Below are 12,375 nucleotides of genomic sequence, written 5' to 3'. Positions count from 1 at the left end.
TTTGACCAGCCCTTTTATGGTCAGGATAAAGTCCAGTGGTGTTGGGGTAGTTTGAATGGTATGAGTGTGATGAGGATGTGATTGCTGAGGATGAAGAGAAGATGCGTTTTTCTAAGGTGAATTGAAGATGCGTTTCTAGAGGGCGAAATGAATCTAGGTTATCTCCCTTACAATACACTCAGGACTGTTCTGCAGCGTTATATTCTCAACTTAATGACGTCTCCTGTCGGTAGTGTGGTAACCCAAGTGATGGTTTCATTGCCTGCAAACCCGACCTTGCGAAGGTACAGTGGGTCGTAATACCGTTGTTAATGTGCACGAAGGGTAGCTGCAATGCTTTTCACATTTATGAAGGCTTAATGAACCGTACATAGACAAATGCGCCGACTGTGACTCATCGTAACGTAAAGGCCAGGTTAATGTCACTAGTATTTCACAGGATTACTTGTTATTATGGAAGTTTGTGCGTGAATGGGAGTCCTTCTGAGGTAATGAATTGGGTTATCCAAATATAATGATCTTTTAAAATTATCTGGTTAACGATTTACAAATATTCATTATTATTTACGGGAAATACAGATAATCAAGTGTATGAATAACTAAAGCTGGCGACAGTACGAGTATTCTTCATACGCCTCATTATGCCAAAGATTCTTGTTCATACCGTCTTGTAGACTTCAGCATCTATTTTAGAAATCCACTGAAACAATATATGATGCTTAGCGAACAATAACTGAGAGTACTATGAATGCTTACCATGCAGTGAGATTTCACTCCATGTCTTAAATACCTACGATCATTCAAGAAGCTGTCAGTGAATCGTTCATGTGTGAAACATATAATGCAGTCCCTCGTCAACTGTGCCGTTTTCTCCTGTGCGCGTGGCTGGCTGTGTGGCTGGCTGGTCTGGGCGTGTCAGGAGGTTGTGTGTAGCCTGGTTGGCCAGTCGATGTGTGGCGTGTATAGGTGTGTGTAGCGCAGGTGTGGGGTTGCTGCCTGCCCACTGTTACTACCATGGACCTACCACCAGATGGATAACCTGCCTTCAGATATGTTCACCTCAGACAGTAATTCGAGTCTGAGACCTCACTGGCAAGTTACTCATCTTATCCTGATGGTTCTCTGAATAGAAATTTGATTGTTATGTCCAAGAAGCTGTCGTATATAATATCTATTTGCTGTTCTTATGATCGAATTTCGTATGTTTTACGAATGCAATGTGTTTACGAAACGAATCTAAACAGTGAATCATACTCGTTTAGCTTAATGGAGCGATGGTGAACACTTGACACCGATGTGTTGGCTTAAGAATGATGACGTATCTCGTTTATCGTAGTCCATAAAGGAGGCATAAGATGGAAGCAAAACCAGTATCTGTACGTGAGGCATAAGATGGAAGCAAAACCAGTATCTGTACGTGGAGGAGAATAAATCTGCTGGCTACACATGTGCTGATTGCTCTACTGGGGACAGTTGCTCAGTGGCAGACAAGAGTTGTAGATGTTCTGGTGGGGCTACAGGTGTTATGTTTTGTGGAGGTGTGATGATAAAGGATGATGGTCTCTGGAAGTACAACTGAGCTAAATGTTCTGTGGTACTACAACTGTTTTAAACAGTTTGTGGTGACCAGTGGTGCTGGTTGTTCCACAGGCAAGGACGGGGTTCATTATTCCTGTGGGGAATTCTGTCATGAAAGTTCTGTTATTCATGATAGCGTGGTAAGATGTTCATCGGTGCCAAATATCCACCGGGGAACAACGGTTCCAAATGTCCATTTCGCGACAACACTTTTTTTCCTATTGCGTGGATCTAGTCAGTGTGTCTTGCAATCAGACGGTGAATACGACACTAAAGTAGAGACGGTGGATGGACCCATGTACTGGTAATGTCTCCCTCACTCATCCGGCACCACATGTTCATGCCACTCCCACCGTGTTGTTTACCATTGTGGCAAATGTCGATATGCTATTTTAGCACAACGCTTGAGGATCCGTAATGTATAAAAAATAAGTCTGAGCATCATGATGTTCAGAACCCTGTGTCGTTGGGTCTTAGGGGGCGAAAACGTAGTAAAAACATCGGTTGTAATCAGCTGTAGCCTGCGTACCTCATCCTACAGCTGTGCTGCTAACCACAAAATGGCAAGTGTTCTAACACCTGTGCCACGAAGCACCCCTGCCACTACCTCATCCCTGTGAGTGAGGTTGCGTATGTATTCAGCCCTCTTAAAAAAAAAAAGGCGCAATACAGGCTAAGGCTTGGATCACACTTTCTCTTGAAATGTAGCAGCTTTGAGGGATAGGAACATGTGGGGAGGTTACGGATGATAGGATTATGGAGGGACCGGGATGATGGTTGAAGCAGTGGCACAGTAGTCTTATGGGTATGGCGTCGCTGCGAACGAACATTCATGTGGCTGTAGTGTGGAGGAGGAGCCGTATGGGTGTAGTGTTAAGACTGGGAGTACTAGAGGCCTTAGTATAGATGTGATAGTGGTGGAGCAGGACTAGCATGGTCGTAACAGTGGGAGGAGGAGGAGGAGGAGCAATAGCAGCGCTAGGGCATGGTTGAGGAAGCAGTCTGGCGGAGCTGGTTTAGTATCAGCAGAAGACGAGAGATCGTGGTGTTAGTGTAGTAGTGTTGGATTAAAGGTGGTGAGGTCATAGTAGTGGCGTACGTTATGGTAGCGAGATGGGGGTGGTGGACAGGAAACATCTTTTAACGTAGAGACACACAGTCATCAGTATGAACAAGATGGAGATGCAATGACGCCAGTGAACAGCTGATATAACACTGGTTCTGGGAGACCTGTCACTTATTTCCATTGATCCAGGTAACGGTCAATGGGAACCCAACTTATGTAGATGTTGGAGTAACACTCTCAGAACGAGGGACGGGAACCCAGCTCTGGCCAGGACGAAGACAAACTTATCGTATCAAGAAAATCATCCCATTCTGGAGAAAGTTCTGATGTAGTAAATCATCTAACAAGGATCAGTCAGATATGTGGTCAAAGGGGCACAAGCCAGGGATACTGCCGTGATCGGGGGTGAGCCCTGCACTTGACGCAACAGAAATCTTGTAAACTTTGAAGTGATAGTAAACATGAAGTTAACTGAGGCACACCAGGAGGCAAGTGGGACTTTAAACGATTTCATACCAAATTTGTTTGTCGCTGTTTTTGTGTTGATATAAAGTTGATACGATTCCCATGTCCTCAGTCAGAGACTTTCCCTTCATGATACGTATTTTGCGACATGTTTATCAAATTTTTGAACTGACGTGTTTCCAGAACTTCACTTAAATGGTTGATAATGGCAAGAATGATTCAACACAACCAACTTTACACTTTAAGAGTTGAGCTTAGGGTCTCTTGTCTCAATACACGTTTAAGAATATTCCTATCAACACAACAGCTGTGAAAATCAAGTGGTTGTACCGGATTGGTAAGAAGAGAGAAGAGTTGACTGTATGAATGCATCCAATTATCTGTCGAAGAAAGAAAACTCTTGATAGATAGGAAGAATGTAGGAGGTGGAAGGAAGCCCTGAAAGACACCACTGCTTATAGAGAAAGAGGGAAAAGTTGATACATCAATAATTTTCGGACTAGACTGGTCACAGAGTAAGCTAAATGTGAGAGAATAAAGTGGGGGAGGAGAGGCTGCTAACAGAGAGGAGTTGTAGGTCAGACCCTGATGCCACTCCCTTTCAAAAACTTTTGATATATCAAGGTTACCAACATAGGATTCCTAAAGAATGACCAAACAATAAAAAGGCAGGAAAGGATATCAGTGGTGAGTTTAGCCCTGCAAAGCCACGCTGATGATCAGAGATGATTGTGAGATTCAAGATGCTGACGGTAGTATTAGTTAAGAAAGTTTCAAGAACTTAGAAGATAGAAAAATTCAGCTCAACGGGACCCGATCGGTCTTTAAGCAGAAGTGCAAGAGACGGGCAAGCATGGGCGCAGGTTCGGAAGCAGTCATCAAAACAGTCAGTCCTAGTGCTATCCGTTCCATTATTTTTTCCCAGGGATAGAAACGCTTTCCGGACTGTGCGAAAATACATAAGAATGGGTAAGGGAATAGTAAGAGGTGTGTCGTGGGTGTAGGGACGTTAGTCATCCAAGATGGAGTCAACGCAGAATAGAAAACCAAAAATTGTTGTTTTGTCATTGGAGAAACAACTGTAGAATCGTAAAACGAAATGTATCGTTAACTTGGCCTTATTACCTAAGCGGCCGTCTGGTTCGGTCGTTAAGTTCACCAGAAACTGTTGAAAAGGGACCACTCAAAGATCATCTATGCCCAGTTTGATGGGCATCGGTCAAGTGGTCTTAAATATGAAGATTAAAATGTGAACCGGGCGGACGACGACGCAGACTGCGGATGCTCCATGATGGCCAAAGCTCACTTGCCCTTTAGCCGATGTGAACTAAAACTACTTCATGATCGTAGTATTAACATTGGAATCTGAGAATATCATCATCACTCTTTCCAGTTCACTGGTTCTTCCATATCTTGACTATTGTGTTCAGTTTTCGTCTCCCTACTTGGAAAAGACGGAAAGAACAGAGTCGAGCAGCGAGCTACCAAAATGATACCCTGAGAAACTCGTTTTATGTGAGCTTTCTTGTCGCTCTTTACACATCAGAATCATCAACAATTTCGATAACTTTTATCTAAGCATCAGTTTCAGGACAGATCAGTTTTATTCCCGCTTTATTGTTTTCTCTATGCCAAAGGTTCTCGTTATGAATGAAAATCCTCATCAAATTAAGGCTTTAAATGAAACAGAAGACAAGGCTGAGAAATATAGAAGAACGAGAAGAATTTCAAAGATTTTTAGAGAGGAGGTGGACAACATCCCCCTATAAAAAGAAGCAGATCGTAACTGGTAGGTTATTCATGGGAAGGTGGCAGAGGCTTGGAACATGACAGCGGCCCACCACTGAGATGCCAACGGTCACACAGTAATCACGTGACGCAAGGTCTTGCACTGTATTGCGTGGTCTAGCTAATGTCAGGTGCACGAAGGCAAACAGTTTTTGGGACCGTACACCAAAGTAATAGCTGTAGAAGAAGAAAAGAAGACCAACAACATCGCACAAAAGTGGGTCAAGCTCTGAACTATGACTGGAAAAGTTATGAAGCCGGAAGGATTTTTTCTGGACTTTCACAATTGATTGTTTACATGTAGACCCACATCGTCAGATGCGAGGGTTGTGTTCTCTATCGGGACCAATCTCTCCTTACAACCACCGGAGCAAATGCTGAAAGGAAAAGACTATTCAGCTCTTAAAGAGGTGTCGAGGTTTACAGCAGAGATAAGATATTAGAATAATACTGTGTAAGTTTATTGTATTTCAGGTGAAATTATGGAGCCATCAGAGGAGATTGGGAAAGTTGTGAAAAGTTTTAGAATGAAAACTATGCTGGGGTAATGTAGGTTGCGTCTGCCCCGCTGAAAAATCTTGTTGAAACCTATGTTACAGAATCAGGCTTGACGAGATGAGATGAAGATCAAGAAATAAAAGGAACGGATTCGAAAAAGTAAAGAAATGCAGAGTTGAGATGTCGTATGAGTAAGATAAAATCTGGGTATTTCTTGGAGAAAAGAAATCGTTAATGAAAAGGAGGAAGATGATGTAAGACAAGACAGAGACTCTGCTGGTGGTAAAGAGAACAAGATTGGTTGATCCATACTGGAACAGATAGACTATAAAGGGAGCTGGAAGTATAAGAACAGAGACACTAAGAAAAACAAACGAAGGGAGCTTGAACGTCAGACCCCGACGCCAGACCTAGTCGAAGGTCTTGAAATATTAAGGGCCACAACATAAGAGTCCTCAGAGGTTCCCAGAGAAGATAACCAGACAGTTGAAAAATGAGAAAGATTATCAACAGTAGATTTCGTCTTGGGAAAACCATACATATGATTAAAGGGAAGACTAGGAAATTCAAGATGCTTATGGGAGTTGAGGAGAGAACTAAAGACCTTGATAAAGCAGAAAGTAAATCAACAGGACGATCTTCGGCAAGGTTAAAACAGTCACCCTACTTTGATTTGGCTACAACAATTCATATTTTCAAGAAGCAAATGATTTGTTTCTTAAGAAGCGAAACATAATGAAGAAGCAAGGGGGGCTAGGACAGATGTATACCTGTTCAAAACAAGATGTATGTCATCATAGCCCTACTTGTGCCCAACGAGAAGTTCTTTTAGACGATAGTTAGGATGAATCATTGGGTAAGAAAATGTCGAGTTATCCAAGATGGAATCAGAAGAGCAGAGAGTATCAAAGATACTCCCTTTGTCAGAACGAGAGACACCATACCATAGGAACAAGGATGAAGGGAAAGGAAAGATTTACAGATAATGAAACTTTTTTCTCTTTGATCATATATATATATATATATATATATATATATATATATATATATATATATATATATATATATATAGTTTTTCAAAGAGAGTAGATTTTTCCAGATCCACTAGGGAGAGCGGCGAGGGAAGGCAGGAGTGTGAGAGGAGCCTCCCTCCCTTCGTCCTCTCGGTTGCCATCGCTACTGCACCCCCGTCGGCCAAACATTGTCTCTAGCTTCACCTCCTCTCTGATTCTACCCCGCCCCCTTTCTCCCTGCGAATATATATTGTCTTCCATCTAATTACCCATCTCTCTATTCATCTTTTGTCTTCCTATCTTCCAGTCGTAAACAGTTACAGATGACTTGTATGACGACATGAATCAAGCAGTCTACCAAATCACCAAATTTTATTTCATATATCCGATCAACCATGAAGATATAGTTAAAGTTTACCCTACCTGCCAGGGTTATACGCCAAGTCTATATACAGACATTTTACCCCAGACTGTAAGAAGAGGAATGTTTGCAGTACGTCAAAACAGATCATCCGGTTAGCGCTATTCGTGAGGTATGGGATATATGCAGATCTAGAAAACAGAGTAAATAATGACGAGATGATTTCATCGTCATTACTGAGATTCGCTGTTTTTATCATTTACTTGTTTTTGATATTTTGACGTACGCTCGACGACCACCTGACCAAGCCCAAGTGGGCCTCCTGGGCAAGGTAACTAGGCCAGTGATCAATAGCGACCGTGGGAGCCAGAGCAACATCTCGTGCCACCAGACTTCCGAGATTTATTTTCTTTACCGAGTGTCTGATTTCCCTTTGCTATCGCTCAGACAAGGAGTCCTGGAGAACGTTCAATGCTTCAAAGACTAGTGTTATTTTTATCTTTATCGCATAGTAAGCAGATCTATTGTTTGAGAAACATAGGTGGCCTTACACTGTGTCCCACCAGAGACTGATGTGAACAAGAGCAAAGTCAACAAGCGTTGGATATCAGTTCTTGACCCGCGTCTCACCCGCCACGCTGCATCAGAGCTAAAATAGCAAGGGTAAAAGGGGCACAGGCCGGCTGGGGATGAAAGCCTGTGCTAGTTTAAGGCCTGGTTAATCTATGACGTAAAATCGCAGTAATTTAATTTTGCCTTTATGTTCTACTTATGTACGTCCAAGTAGAGGAAATGTATAAGGAAACATTATCAAATCTATGACTCCAAGTAATTTTCACTTGAAGTGTGTTGGTCGGTAGCACGTGAACATCGCACTGTGTTGCTGGTCAGGTTGTGGGTGGAGGTGACTCGTGCACGCCGTGTCCAGCAATTCGTTGCCCCTTGCTGCTGTTTCCCTCCCCCTCCGTACGTCAATAATTCAGTGTGTACGCCAAAGTGGGGATGGCAGCACAGTACAGTGAACTTTTGCCTGGCGTGTTTTACTTCGTGGAAATTAGCCCCTCTGCGTGACATGGCACGGTACTACCCCAAACAAGACATACACGCATGTTGGAATATATTCCCATGGATTACAGTGTTAGGGAAGATTAATACATTACTGTATAAAAGACCAGCGATACAGGACATAACGAGAAACTGATGAATCGTCGATAAATCCCGGGTGTTGTGAGTTACCCGACGCACTGCTCGCCTTGCGTGTGTTTATGTGTCTGTGGAAGGCTTCTACGTTCGGAAGGGTCGGTGGAATCAGTGTATGACGACCCTGAAAACTACGCCTAAACTCCAGTGGACTAAGAGAAAGAACACCGCTTGGATAACACAGAGACAAGTCTTACGTCTCCTTGCTGTCTCCCCTGACTTCGTCATGAATTCCCTCCCCGGCTGGCCGACGGATAGGTAAGACTCCTGAGTGGTGTAGGTAGTGTGGCGTGGCGTGGCACTGGGTGTGGGGTTGTCTAGTGCTTACTGTCCCCTGTGTCCAGCGGTCACTGTCTCCTTGTTCAGCGTGGTGTGGCTCTCGCTCTCTCCTCCGCTTTATACTGCATCTATGCTTTTAAATTTCCCGGTGTATGTCTTTTCTAACCCGAAGAATGTGTCGTGTGCAGTGTGCTAACGCTCCCTTTAGCGTACCTTTCCCGGCTTTACGGGGTGAAGGGTCAGTGTGTCGCTTGTGTAGGACGAGGCAAACAGTGATGCTCATGGGATACAAAACGACAGTGTTGTCCTGGCTGCGGGAGGATGAGGGATGAGTGTGAGGGTGGGGGAGAAAATTATCTGGCGGCCGCTGCTGCTGCACCACCACACCGGCCACCAGTCAGGTGTTCTGAGTGACCCGGTTATAACTATGGCTGAGGAATAACGTTTACACTGCCAACATCAGAAGACATTTTGATGATGATGATGATGATGAGAGTATTGATGATGATGATGATGATGATGATGGTACGGGTAATGTTATCATGGATTTTACTGACAAATTCGTCGAAGGCTCAAGTTTTCGACTACGAAGTATAGATTTTTGTGGGGTTGATTTATCACCAATATCAATTCAAAGTTGCAGTTTCACAAAACTATAGCATTACAACCATCCTCTCTTTGAAACCCGAGTGACTCCTTCACTGATACTAGACCGTGTAGCTGAGGACACAGAACTTAACTTTGTGAAACATTCGAATACATTTTACAACATGGGTAACCAGACAAGTAGATGCACTTTCTATATATAGCAAAACCTATAACGTTCAAGGTTGTGGAGCTGAATATGGATATGAATATGAATTTAAGTGTCTAATCATATCAATTAGAAGCAGACAGGTTACACCGGGGACGCCTGAAGCCTCGCTGTTAACCAGAATTCTAAGCTTAGTATGAAGACAGGCCCTGTAACCACTGAAGACCAACTACTGACGAGGCTAGATCCTTACTGAATATGGCTGCCGTAATGGTGTGTATTGGTCCACTGCCACTCAGCCGTCTATCAATTTAGTATCTGTGTATCTGTTCACTGTCACAGTACTATGAATAAATTCACTATTATAATCAAATGTATTAGTTCACTGTTATAACAGTGCTTAATATTATCATATTGCTTCAGTGATATGTATCAGTTCACTGTCGTAGTATGTCAATCCGTGTCACAGTTACTGTGGTATCTGTTCACTGTCGAAATCCTTTTATCACTTTACTGTTGCAGACGTGGGAATCAACTCACTGTTGTAGTTCAGTGTACCAGTTCACAGTCCTTGTTCCGAGTGTCAGTTCACTGTTTTATTCCCGTCTTTACGTTAACTGTAACAATAAGCTCGATTGGATAACTGCCATGTGACCAGTTTTCCACCTTAGTTCTGTGTATCATTGCACTGTGTATCAGCGTCATTGCCTCAGTGCTGTTTTTATTTTCGTATCATAGTAATGTTCATCTTGTTAATCCTGAATTCCCGTGTACATAGTCATCGCTGTAGCACTGCCTATTGGGTTGTCGCAATGCTATGGGTTAGTGAATAACCGTAGTGCAGCGCATCAGTCAACTGTTGTGGTAAGTCTCCTTCATTGCAGTGGTTCTATGCGTAAGTTCTTTGCTACAGGACTATGTAACTGTTCGTTGTGACAGTGTCAGAATCTTGTATTGTTACATTTTTTTCTATTATGGACTTAAGTCTGGATGACACTTCAAACAAATGTATACAAAATAGCTTGACAGTAAACGATTATCGGGCTTCAAAACCTAAGGTTCAGGTAAGGTTCAGGTAAATGTAATTAAGAATAACAGAAATACGAATAATAAATCGTGTGTTAATCATGTTACATTCGTTCAAGAACATAGTAGTAACACTAGTTACGAACGGCCAAGACCTGCGTGTCACGTCTTGCCTGCTGATCCCCTACTGATCACCTCCCACTCTCCTTCTAAGAATGTTTACCTTACACTGTCTCATTTATCCTGCGTCAGAAAGCTGAACAACGCCAGAAAATCACTATGTCGTCCGTCGGATGCAAGGAGTTGTGATCAGCGTCACGTTCTGGATATTATACGAACTTAAAGCAGCATCGTCTGTTTATTCCATTTAGTAAAAGAAAAGCAAAACGAGGCTAATTTTTCTACTTACTCCACCCTCCATTCTGCCTCGAATAAATTGTATAAATTGTTTTGTACCTCCGGTGTGGGTCGTATGATTATCCACTTCACACTAGTTAATCGATATTCTTAAGTACATGAGGGAGTGTGAGGGTAATTGCAACTGACATGTGTGTATACACCACACCAACTACGATACTGGAGACGTAAACAAACAAGCTGATACATCATCCTTGGAAGCTTGGAAATTTTCGTCTGCAGATCACAACATTTGTGATATGAAATGACAGTTGACCGCCTCGCAGGTTTGACAGTTTAAAACAACCATCCATATTCACTGTGATGACTGCGTACGTTCGGGGAGTCAACTACGGTGTTGTATTCCTTGCAGATACGACAGACTGGAAGGTTCACAATGTTATCGTTGAAGTAACCATCTTACCTCCTATGTTAACCTCCGCTATGTCACTTTCTGTCTCCCGCTACAAACCCCAAGCGACAACTTCACCTCCCCAGGTAACCCAGCGTCAACCGTGAGTCCCACATGTCTTGTATCCAGGTGGCCAACTTTAGCCTCAGTGACCCATGGAGTTCATTACCCTCTTCCTCACCTCCACTGTCAACAGTCCACAGGTGTGTGTGTGTGTGTGTGTGTGTGTGTGTGTGTGTGGATGTAGTCTGGGGGTGTTTATTTTTTGTATAAGTTTTAGTGTATGCGTGTGTTTGAAATATTGTACTGCGTGTGTGCGTGTACTTGTGTGCTGTGTTATCTTTGTGTATGAGTGAGTGTGTGTGATGTTTACAGATGAATAATGTGTTTGTGAAATTTCTATGCGTGAATCATTTTGTATTCATTTATTGTCTATACGTATAGTGTGTGTGGGATTGTATAAATATGTTCATGTGATCGTGTATGTGTGTGTGTGTGTGTGTGTGTGTGTGTGTGTGTGTGTATGTAGCCTCATGACCTGGGCATGTCGGTGATAGGTAGACCCTACACATAGTCTAGATCAATACGGTGAGTCGGGCGGCGGTGCCACATGAGATGCCCGAGGCTCCAGCGTCGCTCTCTTCATCATTTCAATTCATTGGTGGTGTCCAGGCGTGGCCCCGCCCACACGCACCTTATCCTCCGCAACCTCCCGCAGCGGATCAGGCCAGCATGCGACGCCACACGAGAGATGGGAGCGCAACCTTAGTGGGTGAAGGCTGCCATTTCCTGTGGCCGGTCATTATACGTGCAAGATCAGGTGGAAGACATAATCCCAGGGTTAAAAACTGCCCAAACAAACTGTTCTTCCACTGAGTACCACACACACACACACACACTCACACACACACACACACACACACACACACACACACACTCACACACACACACACACACACACACACACACATACACAGAAGAACTACTTCCCTAAGTATTGTCTACTCATCTTCTAGTCCCCTAGTGTCATTTGCTTTCACCCTATTCCATTCTTCACTCAGTCTCTGCCTACAGGACACTCTAACTATACTTGCTTATCAAAACCATAATGAAATTTTATTTCCTCTTTTCCGGAGCGTACCACCAACTTTCACACTCCCCTCCAGTAGGAAATGATTAGATATTCCACCTGTGACACCTTTCAGCATGTTCACATCCAGCAACCTTTCCTCTGTAAGCCTGTCAGTTAGCATGCATGTAACCAGTCATATTCACTGAGCATTTGCGCCGCTCATCCAAATATATTTACGTACGTACCCATTCTTAAACTAAGTATTCCTCTTTCAGCAAATAACTCGATAAGCTTTTCTCCTCTTTATTTCATCACGTGTGGTACCACATACCTCCTGTAACTGTATCTCCACTTGCCACATCAACCACCATTGTAAACAAATCCCATAAGCAACAACATTCCCTCCTTTCCTCCAAGAGCAAACACAGGGCGTGTTCTCACCTCCCTACATACATTCCTCCCATCTT

The 12,375-nt window shown here is 43.2% G+C and overlaps 2 protein-coding genes across 5 annotated transcripts in view; one reads left to right on the top strand and one right to left on the bottom strand.

The window, feature by feature from the left end:
- The window catches only part of LOC139757098 (dynein regulatory complex subunit 4-like), a 118,293-nt gene that overhangs the window by 67,565 nt on the left and 38,353 nt on the right, over window positions 1-12,375 (bottom strand). The window lies entirely within an intron of this gene.
- LOC139757094 (cyclin-dependent kinase-like 4) overlaps window positions 1-12,375 on the top strand; it is a 59,964-nt gene that overhangs the window by 28,726 nt on the left and 18,863 nt on the right. Inside the window, exon 1 of one of the 4 annotated variants that reach the window (XM_071677184.1) lies at window positions 951-1,092. The exons of 2 other annotated variants lie outside the window; for them this stretch is intronic. In XM_071677184.1, coding sequence (XP_071533285.1) covers window positions 1,031-1,092 — 62 coding nt within the window. In that variant the 5' untranslated portion in view covers window positions 951-1,030. Of the gene's footprint in view, window positions 1-950; window positions 1,093-7,455; window positions 8,228-12,375 lie in introns of those variants that run through there. One more of the 4 variants, XM_071677181.1, reaches the window with a different exon arrangement.

The sequence above is a fragment of the Panulirus ornatus genome, chromosome 24, assembly GCF_036320965.1.
Source record: "Panulirus ornatus isolate Po-2019 chromosome 24, ASM3632096v1, whole genome shotgun sequence".
In the NCBI taxonomy this organism is placed as follows: domain Eukaryota; kingdom Metazoa; phylum Arthropoda; class Malacostraca; order Decapoda; family Palinuridae; genus Panulirus; species Panulirus ornatus.
Note: the sequence above shows the minus strand (reverse complement) of the source record. Positions and strands in the feature narration are given on the sequence as shown.